Source organism: Lagopus leucura, unplaced genomic scaffold, assembly GCF_019238085.1.
Source record: "Lagopus leucura isolate 7727_CA_CO unplaced genomic scaffold, USGS_WTPT01 Super-Scaffold_806, whole genome shotgun sequence".
In the NCBI taxonomy this organism is placed as follows: Eukaryota; Metazoa; Chordata; class Aves; order Galliformes; family Phasianidae; genus Lagopus; species Lagopus leucura.
Genome location: NW_024962260.1, coordinates 1475772 through 1498199, shown reverse-complemented (window position 1 = coordinate 1498199; position 22428 = coordinate 1475772). Strand labels below are relative to the sequence as shown.

The window sequence follows — 22428 nt, the reverse complement described above, 5'->3', positions numbered from 1 at the left end:
GTTGGGTACAAGGAGGGGAAGCAAGCAGCTCGCGGGGGCAGCAGAGCAAAATCCAGTTCCTCGACCATAGAAAAGAGAAATTAACAGCTTGTCTGACAGCCCCACGTGGAACTCAGCCAGGGAATTCAGGTGCTTATTTCTTGTTTTATATTCTGTATCATGATTGTTGTTATTCTTTGAAAGTGCCCAGTGTTTTGAATGCAGCAAGCTGGTAACGTGGCAGAAGACTTTGACACGTGCAAAGGTGCAGTTAATCAGAACTGCTGGCGCTGTGTTTGCTGTGATGCAACGCGTGGCCCAGGTGGGACGCTAGCAGCGTTTTACAAGAGCGTTTGCGGTTGTAAACGGTTACGGGAAGAGAATGAACACTCCTGTTTGAAAGGACCCTCCTCCAGGTGGGGATAAAGAGCTATTTTAGCACAGGAAAAAGCCTCTGTGACTTGGTGGCAAAGCTGCTGCCATGCGTTCAGCTGTGAAAGTTATGGCTATGATGACCAGAAGGTAAGAAAACGAGAGGTCTGTTGTACTTCCAGTGGGTGATAGAGAAGGAAAACGATTAGAAAGGAATGATTGAGAGAATGAGTGAGCACTGGAGGTGCTTCCTACGAATGACAAGAAGACTCATCCAATTAAGTGAATAAAATAGTTTAATGGGAGAAATTTATTACATGATTTTAGTAACTGTGGGAACTGCTGAGGAGGACCATGGAATGGTGGGCTGTTTATATTTACAGGTCTGTTCTTGAGCCCGCTGAAATCAGTGGTATGGTTTCGTTGTCACATACAGCATTCTCAAACATACACCTGCAGGTTATATATGTACTTTCTCCCATTTTGCAGATGGAGAGACTGAGGTTCAGCATTGTGCCACCTGATGATATACCATTTGCCTAGATTGCCTTTTTCTCCTTCTCCAAATTATAGCAGTCTTTAAGCCACAGCTGCAAAAAGGACTTTTTTTTTTTCCCCAATATCGTTGGTGTGTTTTTCCTGAAAGAAACTTTGCTGGAGTTTGAGCTCTTTTCTCAAAGCATGGTTTGCATTCACTTATCTGCTTTGGTGCTTGCTCTGTCTTTTTTGATCAGTCGCTTTGCTAGAGTTTTCTATTGGGTGAGGAAGTGCACAGCTGCAGTGATTAACTTCAGCCATGCCAACACCTCACCTGCGTAAGCCACCATTTTGTCACCTTGGTGTAATCACAAACAGCTTTCCAGTTTTGGTCAAGCTTAACAAGGCAGCCAAGTTCTTACGATTGCCGCGGAAACAAATGACTTGGTAATGCACTTGAAGTAAAGCAGAGTTTGCAGGAAAAGATGCAGTCTTTTATCAAGTCAGTGATGAGTGGTGGGAGAAGCAGGAGAGCTTTTGCCCACTCTGCGATCTGCTGAAGTCTGACTTCCCAGCTAGAATTCCAAGCTGGGAACTGATTCCCATACGTTTAACTTGATTAGGTTAATTGATTAGGTTAATCAATACATCTGAGAGAAACTGGTGAAGTAGAAATAATCTAATTTAAAGAAACAGCATAGATTTCTGATTAATGAGACAAACCTTGTTGCTTGTGCAGAATGAAAGTGATTTCATCCCTTATTGTAAGGACAGGTTAGAATGTCATAACAGCAAGCAGCTCTGTCAAAATGTTCTCTTGGCTGGAGAGCTGTTTGGGTGTCCGGTATGTCAAGGATAGATGAAATGATGAGAAAATATGGTCTGATGGGAGCAAAACCAGACTACCGGATAATGAGAATTCAGCTGGAACAAAGCCTGGAGTCCTGTAGGTGAAAAGGGGCATTTTCAGAACAGTGGAAATGTTTCTGGTTCAGCTGAAGCAACATTTCTGTCCAAACCTGTTTAGCGCATGCAGGTGTCGACATTACCCATCCCTTCTCTTACATGCACAGACCTGCCAGGGCTTGAAGTCAGTTTGTTGGATAAAGATGATGCTTCCTTTGCTGTCTGAGGAGAAAAAAGATAACCTACACATTATGTCTAACCTCTTCTGAATGAAGCAACAGCAGGCTCTCAGGTTGTATTTAACCATTGCAGGGCGACATGTCCACCTCTGACTGCTTTTAGTATGTAGGTCTATGAGTAATCTCATAGATTGTACCTTTAATTTATTTAGGTAGGACAAAAAAAATCAAGTATTAAATTTCTGACTAAAAAAGTGTGTATATTGTAGTAGGATCTTACAGAAAACTGGCAATTCTCAAAGGATAGGGCCTTCTACGTGGGGTTCCTCTTCAAGTTGTGGAAAGCCATGCTAATGACACTTGAGGCTACTGTGCACCTCTGCACTGTGAGTCACAGGGTGCTCAGACAGAAACTGAAGGCTCCCTAGAAATGTAGCTCTGGCTTTTTGTTTATGCTGTAGCTATTCTGGTACATCAGAGAGCATTTTCTCTGTCTTTTAAAGTAAAGTTTGCAGAAACTCTTTGGTATGAGGAGACCCAGAAGCAGGGGACAGGAGTGCATCAGAGTGGGTACCTACTGAAATGTGTCATCTCCAGGGGCTGGTGGAAACGGGGCCAGAGCAGCTCTGAAGGGAATAGGCAGAACTTATGCTGTAAAACACTTTTCTTTTTTTCCTTTATCAGTTGATTGCTGTTACATGCACTCATTTCTCTTAATTTCTGCAAATTTGTTACATTTCTGCTTAATTTCTGCAAACAGAGATTGCATAAGGTGCTGCATGGCAGCACTGCGTCAGTAGTCCCCGACTCCAGCTTGCCTCCCATGGTCTTTAGGGTACCTTAGCAATCCTCTCATTTACTATGGAGTGTATTTTGTGCCTTTTTATGTGTGCTCTCGAGTTTCCAAATTTAGGACTGAAGATTTTCTTGTCAATATGAAGTGCTAGAATATACTTTGGTTAATGAAAACTGGATTTGTTCCATCAGTATAAGAATCCAGAAGCTTGAGGAATAAGTAACCCAGGCCTTTCACAACCTGCAATAAGATGTGTCTCTTGGCAGTATAGTGTGTGATGCATTAAGCAGGGAGTTAAAACAACTGTTGGATCCAGAGTTTGAACAAACCCGAGTACAGTGAGAATTACTGCTACTGAAACTGAGTTTGTTTTCTTGCTGCAGGGATTGAGGGCTAGGGTTTGGGCTATGAAAAGTAACAATTTTTTTCAAATACCATTTTCCAGTCTAGTTGACAAGTGATCTAAATTCTGATTTTTTTAATTTAATGAGGTTAGGCTGGAGGAAAAAACACTTTGTTCCATTTCTTTTCCTGTTGATTTTGAAGGAAACGATGCTTCAAGTTGAAATATACAGCTTTGTTTGTTTCTAGATATTCCCCATATGTCAAAAGCAAGGCCTTTGTGCAGTAAGATAGGCACGAGTTGCCCGGCATTGACTTCAAGCTTGCTGTTAGAGCTCTCCTTGCTATTTATATTTTGCCAAACTGACATTTCTAATTCCCAGATCACCATTTTCCTGCAAAATGCCATTGAACACAATATCAGGTTTTCTTCTCTGAGTTGCAGTGCTATACTCAGGGCTGCCTTTGGCTGCATTTCCATCACACCACTGGGTGCCCACGCTTCCCCAGATGGCAGTCATGGGAAGGAGGGGTGATGGCTCCGGTGTGTCTGACAGGCAGTTTCCCCAAGGATCCTATATAGCCATCACCATGGCGAGGTGTCCTTGGATTAGATCAGCATCCAGGCACTTTTATAGCCCCAGTACACAAACAAAAAAATCGTTTAACAAGTAAATGGAGCTCTATGCTACTTAATAAAATACAGTATAGAGTAAATAATTGCCTTAGGAAGGGATACGGTCCAGAGTTGTAGTATGGATGGAATAAGCTCATGGTCTTGTGACTGATACGGTATTTTTATCCATTATTTTTATCCTTCCATTTAAAAGCAGATAGCACTGTTCTCAGAGAGCAGTGAATCTATTTAGTAATACCTCTAATAATCTCCTTTTCCCCTCAAGTGCTGTTTGAGAAACAGAATGTCTCTCTCCCACTAACGGCTGTCTGCCAACAGTCTTTCATCTGTATCCTTTCTGATTCTGCAGTCATTTACTCATTTAAAGCATTTGCTTTTAGAACATGCAATTTTTAGCTCCTGCCTGCCAAGATGAGAGGAAATCAACATAAATTGCTGGGGTGAGTGACCAGGAGATGACAGTTGAAAGCCTTGGAAATTGGGAGTTTCAACCTGACAAGCAAGATGAAGTATGCACAAATGGGAAACTGCGCAGAGCTTGTGAAGGAGGATCTGTTACAGGACCTCAAAAAAAGAACATAGAAAAAGGGCAATTAAGGACGATCCTTTAAGATAGAAAGAAATTGTGTCTTAAGATTCATTTAGGAAACTCCTGTGAATGCTGGACAGGGCTCTGAGTATACAAAAACCAACGGAAGAGCTCCGGTTGGCCTCTCTGCTGAGAGGTGATTGCTTTCAAAACTATTTGCCTATGGGCCTTTTAAGATAAAGACCAAGGAAGCTAAGTATTCCTTGAGAGAAGCTTCCCATCCATGCTGAGTGTTGAAAGGAGGGCTGTGGTTTAATGCTGATAGGCAGTGAAGGACCACGCAGCTGCGCTCACTCTCCCTCATCAGGACGTGGGATGCGGGGCAGGAAATGAGATGCAGGAAAAGCTTGCAGGTTTGAGGTAGGAGCACGGGAATAATAGAAAAGCACAGGCCGTGCTTGGGAGCAAAAGGAGAAAAGTATTATTCTCAACTTCCCATCAGCAAGTGATGTTGAACCAAATCCTGCAAAGCATAGCCTCAATATGCAAGGAGGTTGCTCTGGGAGAAAAATGCTTTCTTAATGAGTGTTCTCTTACTGCCTTGTGCTTTCCTCCTTGTCTGACATCTCCAAGGGCACGTCAGCAAGCAAACAACTTGTATGTGCCTAAATTAAGTAGGTAAGGAGTCTCACAGCAGGCAGTTTAGCTGAGTTACCACTAGTCATTCAGCCTTTCCAAGCCTTATTTTCCCTTTTCTCTAATGAGGTTAAAGGGCCTTCCTTCTTTCATAAGGTTGTAGTGAGGAAAAACATTGAACATCAAACACTGTGAGGAAAAACATGGAACATTGAACACTGTGGGAAATTGCTGTGGCACTCAGATGTCGCCTTAGAGCTCCTCTTGACTACTGTTTTTTTCAAACAGGCAAGCAAAAGCCTGGGGAAGATCCCTTAGCCCTCGCTGCACGTGTCCTCATCTGCCAGTCCATTAATTAATTGCAGTATTAGTTTCTACATGTGTTGAGGCACAGATGGATCGTGCGTAGATGTTTCTCATAACACAGCCTGCCATGGCGATCCACAGGAACTAAAAGAGCTGTCAGCCCTAGAGAGCAACAGAACATACCATAGCTGCTTTACTCCAGCACAACCAAGGTTAAACCAATACCACTGCAGCACCCACTCATTTTTCTTAGAGCTACTCTCCTATTTAAATAGAGATTGAGTTCGCTGTGTCCTTACGAAGGGCCCCGTTATCAAACTGCATTTAGAATCGTGTAGAGGTCCAGGGAGAGCATAGGGTTCACGGTTTCATAAAGAACTTGTGAACATCATTTTCAAGCCTGTATCTCTTCTGTTTTCTGTTCTTAAATCTCCTCTGTTTCCCAGAAATGTTCTGCTTTACAGCCGTTTGTATTCATTCCTCATATTTCTCATGCTGAGTGATCCCAGTTTACGTCCTGTCCTTGTTAGCTTAACCTCTAGGCATTCACGTTGCTTCACCACTGTTGGCAAGCTGTCGCTGTGTGAGTCCTTGCCTCTTGCTGGCAGTTTCACATCATTCTGTGCCATTTGTAGAATAGTTGAATTTGACATTCCTGTTAATTCTAGTAAAGGCAAATGACTAAACACCAAGTAATACAGAAGAGATTACTCTTTTTTTTTATGTCAGACTGTGTTAGTGTTGCAGTCTATTTACACAGGATTCAGTGCTGCTGAGGTGCTAATTCTTAAGCGTATGTAAAGCTGTGGTTCTCTGCGTGTCTCCTTAGGGAGTTCCTGGCAGTGTCTTGAACAAGCAGCCCTTGGAAAGAATCCCTTTGCTCTGACTGCACTCTGGCTGCAGATGAATTAAGTCAACCATGAAGAAATTCATAAGAAAATCATCTTTTAAATACTTCCATTCCTTCTGTGTTGCTTTAATATTACTGATACTTTCAGGATGATTAGATACCAAATGACCACCTCAGGTAAAAGTCACCTCAATTCTCTACAGGAGCAATACCCAGAAGATGGGAATTTGCTTTTGCAAATGAATAAACATCAGCATGAAGTAAGGAGGAAAGCGAGGTCTGGTTCCAACTTCTGACCTCGTTATCAAGGATGCTACTTTGATTTAAAAGATACAGGTCCTTGTCCTCTGGGAGTCAAACTGCATTAATTCACACTTTGCTGCTGAAGAACCACCAATGAAGCTATTTGGATTTCACATCAAGTATGTGAAAGCTGGCTGTTATGGGTAGTAGCTCCTAATGATAGTCTGACCTAAATATTATTCTCTGTCATGCAATCTGTTGGGAATGATGTCCATCTGGTAATGTGCTTTCAGCGCAGTAGCTAGATAGTTGCTGCTTCTGTTGTGATTGTTGGCTGTCAACACCTTTAATCTAAGTGCCAGCACAAAATGGAACTGGGACAGGAAATTGGTTTCTAGTGGGTCCTGATAAATGTAGTTTTTTGAGCTGTAATTTGGGGTGGTTCTGTGTTTACGCCGACCTCTTGCCACTGCAGACGTGCATTTATTTATCAGGAAATTCCACCTAACTAACTAAGGTGCCGACAAGGCAGAAGCCAAACATTGACGGTAGGCACAGGGTTATGATTGAACAGATAAAGCCTATTTTTGTTGCTAACAGTAGGCAGTTATTCAAATCTTCCTTTCTCTTTCTTATCGTAAATCTCCTTTCAGTTCATATTCCAGGACTCCCACTGGGCTGTGACTGTGCTTTGTTTTGTTTCTCAGAAGAGGCCCCTAAGAGCTGGCTAAGGGGTCTGTCACAAGACAGGCAGCCCTTTCAAAGGGTTTGTTTCTCTTTGCTTGTTCTTTTCAAGCACATTCCCAAAGCGTTTATTCCAGGTCCTTGTCTGGACTCCTCACTGAGGCTTAAGGGATCAGGATCCAGACAGGAGCGTGTAAAAGGGAGCAAATGAGCAGCAGGTTTCTGTCATAGTATTAGTGCATTAGTAAGAGTGGCTCTTAGCCCAGTATGGTGTTCAAAATGCTCTGCCTGAGCCATGCAGTGAAAGTGAAAGGACTGTGAAACCGTTAGGAGAAGGTCGGATAGCACCAGGCTGTGGCACCTGCAGTTGGGTTTGGGTTTTGGTTTCTTGATTTCCAGAGAGGTCGATCTTTGAGGCTGAGGGACCAAATCCAGTGGCATTTTGTTTCAGGGCAATTCTGGCTGCTAGTGCAAAGCCCTGGAGATGTCCGCAATGAGATCCTCTTTCTGTGTTCATAAAGCTTTCAAATTAGTTTAATCATAATTAAAATAGGACTCCCTGCTGAAAGTCCTCTAATCTGTAGCAGACACAAACCAGGTGTGTCTGTGTGCATCATTTACTTGGTCATTTTTACAACGACCTCAGTGCACCACTGCAGGCTGATCTACGTTTTGTGAAAAGCTGCTGCTTCCATCTGCCCTTCGACACTGCGACCAATGGCTCTGCTTTTGATGCAAAAAAAGAACATCTTAACATTTTCCTGAGTTACCGTTTTCCATCATGCCACTAACTTTCTTTTAATGACTGCCATGGAAGTCCATGCATTAATATCTCTGGGCTGGAGCCTAGATGAAGCTTGTGGTGAATAAAGCAGAAGTAAATGGAACCAAAGTGATAAAAAAGAGTTCTGTGCTGGTACAGATACTGCCATATGATTTGGAAAAGGACTATAGCACTGCTGGTATCTTCAGTTTCTTTGCCCAGCAGGAGCCTTGCTCAGGGCTGTGTTTTCTAATGCTTGCCATTGTGCTGTCACACTTCCCAAGAACTCTCCCATTGCATTTGCAGGACATGGCAGATAGTGAACCATATTACCTAGCTGTTGTAAATACTTCTGTTCTCCATACTGTTGCTTTTTCCATCTATATTTAACGCCTATTTAGGCTGTTGGTGTCTCTGGAAGAATATTCAACTCATAGCAGTCAGCTCAGGGGATTTTGGGCACCTTCCAGCAGTGTTTTGGCAATCCTGTAGTCTGGTGTGTGGCATCCTGTACAGCACTCGACAGCACAGAACGTAGAAGAGAAGGGTATACACAAAATTGTGAAAACACCTTATTCTCGATTGAAATAACAATACGTATTTGCTCATCCAGCTCTGTTCTGGTATTTTTAGAGTACACACTTAACCTCGACAAAGATTAATTCATATTCCAGTTCTGAATGTGGGAAAGCAGGGTGGTGTTCCGTTGCTGTTGCTCATTCTTATTCATGAGCAACAGTTGAATTTTTGCAATTTCTGTGTTCCAGCTGAGTAACTTTTGGGACTGTGATATCAGTGTGTCCCACGAGGAAAGGGTGTAAAATTCTGAAGGAGGAAAAGAGCCATTCACATTGATCAGTGTGTGGGAAAGTGGCTAAGGGTAAATACAGCAACTCCAAAGGGAATTGTGCAAGAGCCTGGAAACACCATTTCTTGAAAGGATTTGAATGCTGGGGAATTTCCAAAGTAAAACATCAGTGAAAGATGAGCAGGACCAAAGAAAAAGGGACAGAGAACGAACCCCAGAAGGCTGAATTTCTCCCACCCTGCATGCTGCTCCTCCATTTTCTGGTGAAGGAAGCACTTTGCTGTGTTCTTGCACAAGGAAAAGAAGTCACTGGGAAGCAATCCCTGCATCTGTGGAAAAGTAGCAGCGCTGTCAGCAGAGTTGTACAGACAGCAATAACCCTCTTACTTTATGCCAGAACATGGCACAGGCTGTTGGTAGAGCTGTTGGTAGAGCTGCTTTCTCTCTGCCTTTCTTTTGCTCTGCTTGTGAAGTACGTAAGATCATGAAGGCAGCTAAGTACTGCTGTACTCACCTTCCCTTGTTGAGATCCCAGTGTGCGGCTCCCCAGAGAGGCACAGTTCTACTTTCACTAGAACAGCACTGAGAAGGTAATCATATTTTCAGAGTTAGCAACTTTAATTATTTTAGGAAGGACTTAAACAAGAGTAAGCTTTAGCTTAGGAGGGATACCAGACCCACAGGTGGGGTGGGAAGGCAGCTCAGCTGTTCCCTTTTTTTTGCAGTGTGAGTGGTGCCAGGTAAGAGTGTGCAAAACAGAAGCTGGCTTTGGACAGAACTATTCACGTAAATGCATGAATGAAAAGCAGCCCAAGCACTGCTGTACTTAGCTGGAGAAGTGGATGCACTGGTTTCCCGTAAGATGTAGGATTTGGTGTGAAACAGCAGGGACACTTTGTGTAAAGTCGTATTGCTCAGAAACAGCTGCAGGAATAGGAGAGAAGGGGCCTGCCATCTCCAGAGGAAAACGGGATCTGTTTGGTTCTTTTTGTTTGTCCACTGACTGAGCACTCTTGCTCATTTTGGAGGGGAGATGAAATCCAGATGCTAGTTCTGATCTTCATTCCTTACTCATGGATTTCAGTGTGATGAAGCACTTGGAAAGACTTGCTGTACTCAGCACAGCTCTGCCATTTACCTGGGAATCCCAGAAAAGCCTGCTCCTAGTTTTTTTTTTCCCCTTTCTTTTCAGTTCTCAGTAAGGGGATTTAAATATACATATATTTTTTTCCCTCCTTGCTCCTCTTTCTGAGAGTGTGTGTTTTCACATGGCTTCCTCGGACAACAGTCCCTATTGTTTCTATACACCATGAACTAAAATCAAGTTCTTTAACAGAGGTGAAGCAAAACCAAGTTGCACCAGCTGCATGAACAGCCTAGGGATGCTGTAGCATGGCAGCTGCTTGGGGCTTGGTGCATGCACCTCATGGAGGGTTTGCCAGGTATCTCCTGGGTGGTGGTGGCTGGCTGCAGGAAGCAGGAGCTGGAGTTAGGAACCAGAGTGACGTGGGCCAGGGAGGCTTGGGAAGGGTCAAGCAGGCAAACCTGTGGGTTTTGCCACCATTTATATACTGCTTTTCACATCTCCATTCCCTCCCTGAGGTCCTGAGCTGTCGCTGGGAGGCTATTCCTGAGCAGGGCTTAGCTCCATTGAGCACAGCAGCTCCTTTCTGCCTGCCCTGCTCTCAGCCACCAACAGCCCAGCCCAGCACAAAGCTCACAGGTCTTCCAGCCTCCCCTGCCTGGGAATGATGAAGTTGTATGCAGCTCTTGCTCTGACCATAGCTGGGAGCACTTGAACGTGTCTTTCTGCCTTATTAGCTCCTCTGCTTCCAGCTCAGCAGTGCTGAGACGTGTAGGTCAGGACAGCCAGAGGAGTGAGTTATGCTGTCTTTGAACTTCCTGCTCTACACGATGGCCAAAAGAGTGCAAAAGTCTCGTGGACAAATGGCTGGGGCAGGCTGTGAGGCCGTAGGTCAGTCTCTGTTGAGATTAATGGGAGTGCTTCCCATCAGTGTCAAGTGAGGTCTTCTAAAGAACGTAAATAATTCGCTAAGGTTCCGTAAAATACGATGGCAGAAGTAGAGAGAAGAAGGGAAGAGAAAATTGGTTGTTCTCTGCTTTTAGATAATTTTCTCCTGTATTCCTACCTTGCAGGGAACAAGCAAAACCTCGGGTCCTCAGCCACTATGGAGCAGATGAGCTCTGCTGATATCAGTGCAATCCTCTGACTTTTACCCAGCTGAGAATCTGGCTTTAAAGTTTGGATTTAAGTCTGATTCTTGGCTCCCTGTCTTGGCAAGCGTCTTATTAATTAGAGAACTAAACAGAGACAGATTACTGAGTGAGTTGGGATTTTTTTTTAGTTAACTCCGAAATGTAAATGAATTCCAAAATATAAATGCTTCAAACTGTGATTCTTACTTTCTAGCCAGTTCTCTGACCCAGACGATTCTGGCAGGCCTTGCCTGAGCTGCAAAAAGTGAGATTTCTTTGAGCAGCTGAGCTGCCTCCCCCAGCAGAACAGTTCCACTCCAGCACAGCAGTGCAGCACGCCAAAGGCTGGCACTGTGCTTGGGGATCCCAGCAGTAGACATGGGCTTTTGCAGCCTGGGATCCCAGTGAGCACCCAGGAGCACTGGCTTGCCAGAGATCTTTTGACTTGGAAGCTCTTCATTTGTTGCAAGCACTGGCAGAGCAGATGTTTGTTATTTATACTCACGTGCTGTCTCAGGATTGAACAGGGCTGTTAGTCATTGACCATCATGTTTGTAGTGTATAGCATTTAAAACATCCCTAGAAATGGATGTTTTCCCAAAGGGTATGTGGGTTCGAGCCATATTCTCTATTTACTGATTTCATTATAACATAACAGTAACTCCTTTTGACTTTGGCAATGCTTTATTGCATTTAGTAATAGAAAAATTCAACTGGAATAATATCACAGACTGTCTTGCTGAGGTCTTACAAAGCTTACAATGGCAGCTATGTAAGTTGTCATACACAGGTAGATGTGTATTTAATTATAAAATGCATTTTATTTAACGCTTTCAGCGAGTTTAGTGCTTTCAAGTAAGTTAATACCCTCTAGGGATATCCTCTGTGGTCACTACCATGGTACTTTTGCCTAATTTAGTCGAAACAGAGTTCAGACAGCATTTACTCCAGGTGTCCTTGGATGCACAAAAGACTCCCTTTTCTTTCCTAGCACCAGTATTTCAAGCTACTGCAGTAATGCTATGAATGAGGTTTAGTCTTTAAGAAAACATTTCCCACTGCATTTGCTTCAAAACAGACTAAAGAGTTAAATACTGCACCAGGAGGTTTCACTTTTATTCTAATGTTGAGTGTGGCTGCTCTGTCATAGGAAGCTTTGAATGCTGACATATAAGTAATGAGTAATTCTAGAGACTGTTTCAATAACAAATGAAACAGAGTTTGATTTTCCTGAATTTAGGAGAGATTATGGGTTTAGTTTTTGTCACAAGTGCACGAATGAGAAGTTATTTGGTACCAGGATTTGCAATTTCTGAGTATCTCTTTTTCGTGGGAGCAAATCATGGCCATCAGTAAAGAAAATTTGCCTGTGTGCAAAGAAGAGCATTTGCAAAGGTTAGGCTTTTCCTTCCTGGTGCATCACGAGCACCAACATCTGTGGCCTGCATCCTTTGATTGCTCTCTTACAAGATCTGAACATTAAATTCATAGAATGCTGCCTCGATTCTTCTTATTTGGTTATTATATAAAGACAAGGGATGTTTCTGGATTGTAGCATGATTGGAGGGGGAAACAAACAGTGTATGAAGTGCATCCAATTTGGCTTCGGCTGCATGCTTTTGGAAACCTTCCTAGATTCTTATCCAGCAATTTAAACTTCATTTAGTGTTGAGAAATATAAACTGCACTTCTTATTTGTTACGGTAAGATCACAGTGACTGCAGACACTGCGCTGCGGTCAAACACCAGCAGAACAGTGCAGCCCCTGGAGTATGTTGCAATGTGAACTGAAAAGTGCAAAGACAAAAGGCAAGGAAGGATGGTCAGGACGCTACCATGAGAATGCTTGGAGTGTGCTTAGAGTTCTTTTAGTTTATTTTTATCAAAGATGAAACAACAGTGATAAATTGAGGGTCAGTGGAGTAGCTTTTCTCTGCTGGGCAGAAGTGTCTGGCTTTCTGTCCAGTGATGTTCTTCTCCTTCCCTCAACCAATGGGAAACTGTGCTCAAGAAAAAGAGGCATGGAGAAAAATGTCACAAACCTCCCCTTTTGCTGCAGACAAGGCAGTAAACCTTGTTTTCGTGATGCTGGCCCTGTACTGCCATGGATCCTGCTTCAGCAAACTGATCCCAGTGCTCTCAGAGAGTGGCTCCTCGATTTGCAGTAAGCTGCCTGCAAGGGAACTTCTTCCCAACTCCTCCACTCCGTAGTGATGCTATGCCTTTAAAATGTGAGGTTCTGTACCCCTCAATGATTTATTACTGCCTATAAGGTGACTGGGGTGTTTGTGTTAACCTTAGTTATGCCTGTACTTCAATTGTTAAACAGTTTTCAAGCTCAGTCTCAGTTGAAGAGTTGGAAAAAGATGTAATGGGACCCCAAACAGCATAAAGAACAATGTAAAGATTCTGTTCCTATTTATTAGTTAATAAATTATGTTAATAATTGTAGTTCTAATTAAGCAAATACTAAAATATGTATATTTAACAGTATAATTTAGATATAGCCAGTGCAGACTTTGCAGTGTAATATCTCAAAGCCGAGAACTGTACCAACAAGACTGTGAAGGCTGCACCAAGAAAGGGAAGGTAGCTCAGCCTTCATTCCTGTGTGTGTGAAGGGTTTGCCTGTGGGAATTATCTGTTGCAATGGATCCCAACCACATCTTGGCATGTCCAGAAGTGGTCTGGGGGTTAATGCTCTCTGCTCTCTTTCTTGCCACTTCCAGGACTTCTCTTTGGCAGCACAACAGTTACTGTATATTTACAGGTGTTTGACCTGCTGAGTTGAAAAGTGAATTTCAAAGAAATTTGGAGATTGCAGTTAACTTCTCCATGGCATTTGATGAAAGCAAACAGGCAAAATCCACTCGACTCTCTTGATGGCCAGGGTTTGCAGTTATTTACAGGAAATGATTTTCCCTAAACCCACTGTAACTGATTCTTTAGGTGCTATGGAATAATGTGGAAAGAAAGAAACAAATACGAAAGTCACACAGAGAAATCTGATGAGATCAGGGATCACAGAATCACAGAATTGTAGGGGTTGGAAGGGACCTCCAGAGATCATCGAGTCCAACCCCCTGCCAAAGCAGGTTCCCTACAGTAGGTCGCACAGGTAGGCATCCAGGCAGGTCTTGAACATCTCCAGAGAAGGAGACTCCACCACCTCCCTGGGCAGCCTGTTCCAGTGCTCCGTCACCTCACTGTAAAGAAGTTCTTGCGCATGTTTGTGTGGAACTTCCTATGCTGCAGTTTCCAGCCGTTTCCCCTTGTCCTGTCTCCACTCACCACTGAAAACAGTCCGGCCTTGCCATTCTGCCCCCCACACCTTAGATATTTATAGACCTGGATCAGGTCCCCTCTCAGTCTCCTTTTCTCAAGGCTGAACAGACCCAGTTCACTCAGCCTTTCTTCATAGGAGAGATGCTCCAGGCCCTTCACCATCTTCGTGGCCCTCCGCTGGACTCTTTCCAAGAGATCCCTGTCTTTTTTGTACTGGGGAGCCCAGAACTGGACGCAGTACTCCAGATGAGGTCTTACCAGGGCAAAGTAGAGGGGGAGGATCACCTCCCTCGACCTGCTGGCCACGCTCTTTTTAATGCACCCCAGTAAGCCATTGGCCTTTTTGGCCACAAGGGCACACTGCTGGCTCATGGCCAACCTGTCATCCAGGTTGTTTTGCAATGGGGTGAAATGCAGAGTCACATTAGAGCTGGGGAGGCTTGGCAGATATACCTGGTGTTACCAAGTGAGATGGAGGCATGGAGACCAAGAAATGATTCCCCAGGGGCCATGGTTTATCTGGGACAATACAATATATTTCTCTTGGAGTATTCTCACTTCCACCACATGACCTTATGGGAAGATACAACTACAGAAAACACGTGCTCACCTATCAAATCTGTTTATAGAAGTATGATACGTGGAATAGCATTACTCAGCTACAAAGTGCAGTTTAGTGGGTGCAAGTTAAAAGTGTGCCCAGCCTAATCCTCCCCTGAAATTTAGCTGGGAAGTGATCACAGGTAATAACTTTGATAAAGGCAGCAGGCAGATATAAAGCCTTATCTTTAACTTTTTGAGTGTAAGAGGAACTGTGTGTTCAAGAGCTCTAATAGAGCTAACTGGGGCCAGCTGTGCTGCTAATAGTGCTGTGCTGGGAATCTGCTCTGTGTTATTCAAGAGCCCTTTGCTTCCCAGGTGCTGTGATTGCTGAGTGATCCAAGCTGGACCCCAGAGCTTTTAACTCTTGAGTTGTGTAGAGCTGCAGAAATGTGCTGTTTCATTACATTTAATTATTTGTTATGCTCTTTTACAGATGCATGGCATGGGCAGTGGCAAGATTTAAAGCAAGTCATTAAGAAAGGTGGAGTAAACTATAGGGTAAATGAGAAAGTTCTAGCTTTCTATTTCTTTAGTGATTAGCTTTTACTTCTTTGAATAGCCTTGTGGAAAGTATCCTGTGTGTAATGCAGGATCAGTGCTGTGGTTTTCCCAGGGATTCAACACGTGGGCTGTCTTTGCTTTGTAGCTTGCTGCATGCAGTGAGAATGGAAGGACAGGGAAAGTGCTTGAAACCAAAAACCAGTGTTGGGATTTCACTTTGAAGTGCTCCAGCAATGAATGCGTTAAATGTTTTCATCAGAGACTTAAAACAAAAAAAAAAACCAAAAAACAAAGGGGTATAAGGAGGATTTGCCAGAAAATTAGTTTATAAAAGAAAGCGAAAGCTGTGTCACACATTAGAGAGCAGAGAAGAGAAAGTGCAGCATTACCTTTGTCTCAGCTTTTCTTCAGAAATGTAACTGTCGATCACAGGAGGCAGAACCCGCTTCAGTGAGACCTCCCTTCCTCCCTTCCCTGCAGGATCCTCCACTTCCCCCGCAGCAAAGCAGACGCCTTCGCAGGAGGACTGAGAGCTTCCCAGGCACCTCTGGCCGTGCAGGAGCAGGCATGACGACAGGAAGGATCTGCTGCCTGGTGCTGCTGACCCTCGGGGTGCTGGCGGCTGTGGTTGTGCTCCTGGTCACCCTGACTCAACCCAAGTGTGGTCCTCAGCAGTACCTGCATGGAGCTGTGGCTGCTGACACCGAGACCTGCTCTAACATCGGCCGGTACGTGCACAGACCTCTTGGTTTGACAGTTTGTGTTGTGTGTGTCGTGGGCTTGGGTTGGTGGTCAGGTACATGCAGTGACTGGGAGCGAGCTGGGTTTCTGCCTCATCCCTGTTTCTTGGGCTGAGGAAAGCTGCTGCTCCTCAGGTGCTTATTGGCAGCAGAGCAGCTCAGAAAATTGATGGGGATCTTCCTCTGATGCTTATCTTAATTACCTAATATCACATGAGTGGCCTATGGGAAGCTGCAAATATTTATAGAATGTGAACGTAATGTTATTTTTAACAGTGGAAAAAAGAAATCAACTACTTACTTCATAGTGGTAAGTCTGTTGGATAAGTGGCTTAGGAATTTCTCTTGAAAAGTGGGAGAGGATCTAGCAGGGAGCTGCAGCCAGGCTTCAGCAGGGGTGAGGAAGGCAAGCAGGTGGATGGGATAAGGAGGGATGGACAGCCCAGCCTTTAGGGAGTGCATTTCTGGACTAAAGCCTGCAGTAGGCATACCTGCACTCAGGAAAGGCACAATGCATTGGAAAGCAAAGCGTAGATGTAATTGAAACTCAACCAAGATGGTGTAAGTATAGAAGGCATGCTTATGTTGCTTGGAAGGAAAGATGTAGGTGTAAAATCCTCAAGCTGCTCTGGTCATAAGACTCTAGTTTGCACAACAACTTATTTCTCATGTATTTTAACTCTTAACTCTTACTGTTGAGATTACTTCAGTTCTTAAACCTTTGTATGCATGAAAATGGAAGGATGGAACTTAAACCTTTACAAGCTACATGCAGTACGTGTGAATGTTGAAGCTGTGTGCTCTACCCTGTGGCTGGAGGAGCGAGGCAGGTGTTGGTGTCATTGCACCACACTTCTTGTTGCGGACTGTGCAGTGACAAACTGACACAGCACTTGTGAGTAACTGGTGAAGGCGCATTGTGGCTGTGTGCACATCAAGAAGTGAGATTTTTTTATGCTGGGCCCCAAGTTAGGCTTCTTGCTTAACCTAGGCTGAGATCATTATTCTCACACAGGAATTTTGTCACAGCAGTAGCAATGAAATCCAATTTCTCCGAGCAGTCTTAGCCATTAGGTCCTTGTTGCCACTTGTGAGCTTCCACTTCATTTGCCACCTAATTTCAGGTTCTGCAAAGCCAAGCATCTTTCTGTGCACAGCCCTGATGCCTTTCCATACCGTGCCCAGCCAGTTGAGTGGTTTTAAGAGTACAACAATGCTGTTGACTTCTTCTGTTCAGAAATAATTAACTCCCAAAGTCATGAGATGTAGGAGGAAGGAAACAAAAAGAAATTATCAACTTGGGGTGGTTTTTATTTATTTATTTATTTATTTTTAAGTAAGTACTGTATTTAGGTCTTCACTGTTTTTCTGCAATTATGCAAACATTTGCAAATTTTTATCCTGTCTCTTTGGGCCTGGGCTGATGCAGAGAGTTGAGGAGTTAGAAAGGTGTAATGAGCAATGAGATTCCCAGTGACGCAAGGGCTGGGACTTGTACTGCAATTCCTGAGTCCTTGCTGGGCCGTTTCCTATCATGTCTGTTTGTTCACATTTCCCTGTGCTGCTGTTAGAGCCTGTACAGTCACTAGTGCTGCTCTTCTCATCCTACCAAATGCTGTACCCAGCTGTACCCTGTACCCCCTGCTCACAGGCTCTTTAACTCGACAGGTTTTCTTCTGCCCTGAGCCTGTCTTTGCAGCTCGGTCACCTCACTCCTTATCCACATCCTCTGTGTTTGAGGCAGGACGTTGCTGGCCTCTCCACTTGCAAGCTGTGTCTGGGGAGCACCAAGCTCCAAGACAGTAATTTCTTTATTATTTTCTGACACCCAAAGCTGTGACAAACAGACTTTTGGGGGAATTGTGCTTGGCCCCACAGCTCAGGGATGGAACAGGCTAAGTTCTACCGTCACTGCCAAAAAATCACTAGAGAATTAATCTATCAAAGATGGATAATGCATTCCTTCACACACACACACATACATACAATACATAGATGTATATAAAATAAAAATTATAAAGTTTACATTTTTTTCCCCCTCAAGGCAAACAGCTTTGCTAAATTCAAGTGCGTTGTCAGAACTGCAGGCAGACCACCACTGGCTTTAGACATGCACACTTAAAATTTCCTAGAGGAATTTAAAAATAAGTAAAATAAGCAAAACAACTTTCCTCAAATGCATTCTTGCTGATGCTTTTAGTGGAAACATATGTAAAGAGTAACCTCCACAATGGGAAAAACAAACTAATTAGGCTTCACTGCAAAGTTATACAATCAAATGAAAACAACGTGTTGTGATTAAACCTGCCTGCCTGGTGAGAGTGGAGTAATGGCAACCAGTCCCCAGAGGCAAGTGCACGGGGGGATTCAATAGTGCCACTTTGTCCCTGCTCCCCCCAATGACTCTGCAGTCCCTCTGTTTGCTGGGGCCCTGGGCTAGCCCCCAGCCATCTTTTTTTATCCTGCAAATCCCCCTAGGCTCTCAGAAGCCCATGCAAAGGATGCACAGAGAAGCTCCAAGTGCAGAGTGGGCTCAGTGCCTGAAATATTTGAAGTTAAATGCAGCACCTGATCTTTAACCTCTTTATGAACTTCATTCTTTAATCAAAAGTCCAATTTCCTTTACGAAACAGAAAACTAACAGCCCAAACCACGTTGCTGGCCAATATGCAGTGAGTTGTCATTAGCAGTAATGAAATTTCTGAGGTGTTACATGATGGTTTAAGTGGTTGATGAAGCTGAATCTTGGTGCTCCCCAACAGAGCTTTTAAATGAACTTAATGAGAGCAACTGAACCAAATCTCTTGTGCTAAGTGCAATAGTGTCTTTTAATAAGTGGGATGGTGAGCTTGGGAAAGCATCTCAAGATGCCTGTATTGCTGAATTCCATCACTTCTCAGCTGTGAAGGAAGGCTCAGCAAGGGAACCACATAACTCTAATTCCTTATTACAACATGGAGAGGGGGGGAGCAGAGCCACAACTCCCATTTGCTACTTTTTCTTAACTTGTGCTGAGCTGTTATCTTCAGGCTTCAGTTTCCCATCTCTGGAGATGGTGCTTGTATACTCTAGGGTTGTGTGAGGTTGAATTGTCTGAAATTTTTATGCAACTCTTTGGCTCCCTGCAGAAAGCCAGCGACCTCGGCAAGCCTCCAGCATCATCATCCTTGTTGGCAGGTCCTGTGCTAGACTGGCTCTTAGCTATTGGCGCCTGATTTGCAGTGCTGAATGAGGCTGACTCTCTTGCTGCAGATGGTTGTACTGCTAGAAATTGGGGACTGAAAGTAAATATTGAGCAACTGAGTGTCTGTCCTCTCAGGCACAGTCAGGGGCCCTACTCTGGCAAAACCTTGCCCCTCGATGAACTTCAGTGAGAAGGGATGGGAGGCTAAAAGAGAAGACAGAGCAGGTTTTAGAACGTGGATGTGGTACTGAAGGCCACCTCAGTTAATTTGTCCTCATGTCAGGAATCCATGAGAAGATAGGAGCTGATTGCCTGGCAGCAAACAGTACCCAACCCAGCGTTCACCTCCAGCTCTGAACCTCTTTTCCTCCTGGCAGTGGAGGAGGATTTTTCCATCAACAGTGCAGAAAGCATTAAATGCCCTTCCTGTGTGCTGTTTGAACTCTGCTAGCCACTGCTCCTCACCTATGTTTCCAAATGACAGATGCAAGAGCCAGCACGAAGCCGGGGAGGAATTTAGGAGAAGGGCTCATTCTCAGCAGTGAGATTTGCTGCAGAGAGGTGAGCTGAGCTGGCCTGGCCCTGCAGCTTCTTCAGATCTCACATCCCCAATGCAGTATAAACCCTGGGAACTGGCTTCCTCTGAAACAAAGACCCCCCTGAGGACAAGACACTGGGAGGGTGAGAATTTAATAGCAAAAAAAACTTGTTTGTTTCCTGGGAAGCTGTTCTAAGCAAAAGATCTGCTGTGAAAACCCTCTTCGGTGATGACCCTGCAGCATTTCTGAAAAATCTTTATATCCCAAAGGATTTGCCTTCCCATCTTGTCTTTCAGTAGTTCTAAAATTGGTAACTATTTTTTAACAGAAGCAGATGCTGCTTTTGCTCCTCATCAATCTTAGGCAGCTTCCTATGCAATAGGTGGTCTTAAAGAGGGGGAAAAAAAGTTAAAAACCCAGCACGTTTCAAGTGTATTTAAAATAGCATCAGCTCCTCCTAGTCCAGAGCAGAACTGCAGACTTCAGTCCAGAGCTGCTCGACTTGGCTGTAAGGAGGGTGTGAAGAAGTGCTGATATTCACCCTTCCTGGGCGGGTGAAGCAGCCTTTCACTGCTGCTGGAACAAGACCTGATTGTTACGTCCTCTTCCGTAAGGAAATGCTATTTCTGCTCCTGACTTTAAGGAAATGTTGTTAATGACAGAACCCTAAACCTGAAACTAAGTGGCAGGAAGGATATTGTTATCAAGTCTTGCCAGCTGTAGTGCTAAGTTGTCTCCAGAGGAACCTGATAAGGTACCAGACTGTTTTGCTTGTAGGGTTATGATTTTCTCCACTGTTTGGCATTATAATTATTTGTAGCAGTGATCCAAATAAAGGAAGGCAAACCAATAAAACAGGGAGTGCTCCTTCAGATTGGCTGGTCAAGAAAGGTGTAATGGCCCTGAATTCCACAGGGAAGTGGGGAATGCAGCCAAGTCTGCATGGACTCTGGCTGAATGCAGCCAAGTCAGGCATGGGGAGCTGAGTGTGATGTGCCAAGAGAATGGATCAGAGAGTGTTTTCCCTTGTCCTTCAGATAGGTTGGAGGGAGAGTGGGGAGCTGTCGAGACTGGGGGCCAGTCTGCAGATAGCAGAGTGTGGCTGTGGGCCTTGGACCCTGCTCTAATCATAGAGACACATATCAGGCCTCAGAGATAAAAGGGGAAAACAGCTCCTAAGAAGTCATTAGTAACCGAGACCACGATTTGGTTTTACCCTTGCTGGGATCCATGACTTCTGAGCTTGAGCTCAAAGCCTGACTCTAAGGCTTCTTTTTGCTTCTCTGTCCCATGTCTTGGGACCCAGGAGTGCTGGGATGTCAGGGACATACACCTCCCCAGAGCCTGGAAACAACATCAGTTAGTTGGTGAGCCCCCCAGAGTATGTATATTTGAGACCTGGGGCTGGACGTGCTTCCTGCTATGCTTTGAAGAACCAATGTAATGGTTCTGGGGGAGAAATCTCAGCTTTCCTCCTCCCTAACCTCTGCTCCCCATAGAAACAGTGGTAAAGGGCCATGCTCAGCATCATGTAACCCATCCTATCTGATGTGTTCTCAGATGTTGCACGCTGTGGAGGTAGGTGGGGAGCTTTACTGTCCGTTCTGTGGTGGCTCAGTGGAAGGCAGCAGGTACCTGGAAAGCCCCCTTCCCTTGAGCAAGAAATAAGTTTGAGTGCATATCTTTACATGTGGTATTTGCTGCCAGAGGTGACAGTGACTAACAGTTGCCACACAGTAGAGAGGAATGTAGAGCACTTCTGAAATACCTGGAAACCTTTTCTTTCTCCTGTTGTCTTGTTTGTATTGCAGAGTGGTTTTAATGATGGGTAGTGACCAAGGACAAAGCAAAACATGCTTAGCTTTTCTGTGAAAAGGTGTCCGTGTGTTGGCTGCTGCTGTTATTTTTGCTGTGTGTTATGGTAACACCAAGAAGTCACAGCCAGGAATTAGGGCCCCACTACACGAGGCACAAGAACAATTGAGATTATCTCTGGCTTTCCTGTCTTCCTGAGGCAATCACAAAGCCAGCGTCTTGGGTGTGATCCATCTGAAAACTGTCAGGTAACAAAGCAGGATGGGGTAATTCAGAGCTCATAACCAAGCACTTCATTTGCCTGGGGCAGTGCTGCTGAGTCCTCTTTGCTGACAAATGTCCTCCTCCCACTGGTTCCTTGATCTTGATAGGGATTCTGTGTCACAGCCCAGCTCTCAGCTCCTGGGAGAGGTCTTGTTACGTTGGCAGATGCACCTTTCCTGCTCAGACCTCTTCTCTCCTCCCTGATCTTAGTGGGAGCCAAAGTTCTGTCAGTGTTAATGACAGTGTTATTCTGTCTGTTTTTAATTAGGAGTGTTGGAGGGTGGGATCGTGCATAAACTCTTGTTTAGAAACAGGTTTGTGTGCCTTGTATATATGGCAGTGCATTAGCAGCAGGTAAGGGGTGTTTTCACACATAAACAAGTATTTGGCAACACCAAATGATCTTAGCACCATCCAGAAGCTGAAACGTAGGTGTACACACATTAAACAGAAATGTTTACTGTCCTCACCTTTTGGAGGAGGAACTGCTCACCTTTTGTAGCATGCAGCTAGCTATGACACAGAACGGATGGGGCTCCTCACCAGGGAGGGCTTCTCCAAGCTCAAGTGTTTCTGGAGGCAAAGAGGAGTGGCAGGAAGGCTTCTGGGTGACAGACAGTATAGGAGTGCCACCACTTCATACCTATGAATGTTTCTCAGGCTTTGGGAAAATGACAGCAATGTGTCTGATTTTCCTCTCTTACATCTGATTGCGCTGCGTTACGTTTAAAGTTGTTTTTCACTTAAGTTTATCTCACGACCTTTTTTCTCCC

General features: G+C 44.3%; 1 protein-coding gene across 2 annotated transcripts in view; it reads left to right on the top strand.

Moving 5' to 3' along the window:
* Positions 1-67: 67 nt before the first annotated feature.
* GGT5 (gamma-glutamyltransferase 5) overlaps positions 68-22428 on the top strand; it is a 34727-nt gene continuing 12366 nt past the window's right edge. The window contains exons 1-3 of one of the 2 annotated variants that reach the window (XM_042865980.1): positions 68-129; positions 15046-15110; positions 15594-15841. In XM_042865980.1, the coding sequence (XP_042721914.1) occupies positions 15681-15841 (161 nt within the window). In that variant the 5' untranslated portion in view covers positions 68-129; positions 15046-15110; positions 15594-15680. Of the gene's footprint in view, positions 130-14999; positions 15111-15593; positions 15842-22428 lie in introns of those variants that run through there. The other variant, XM_042865979.1, reaches the window with a different exon arrangement.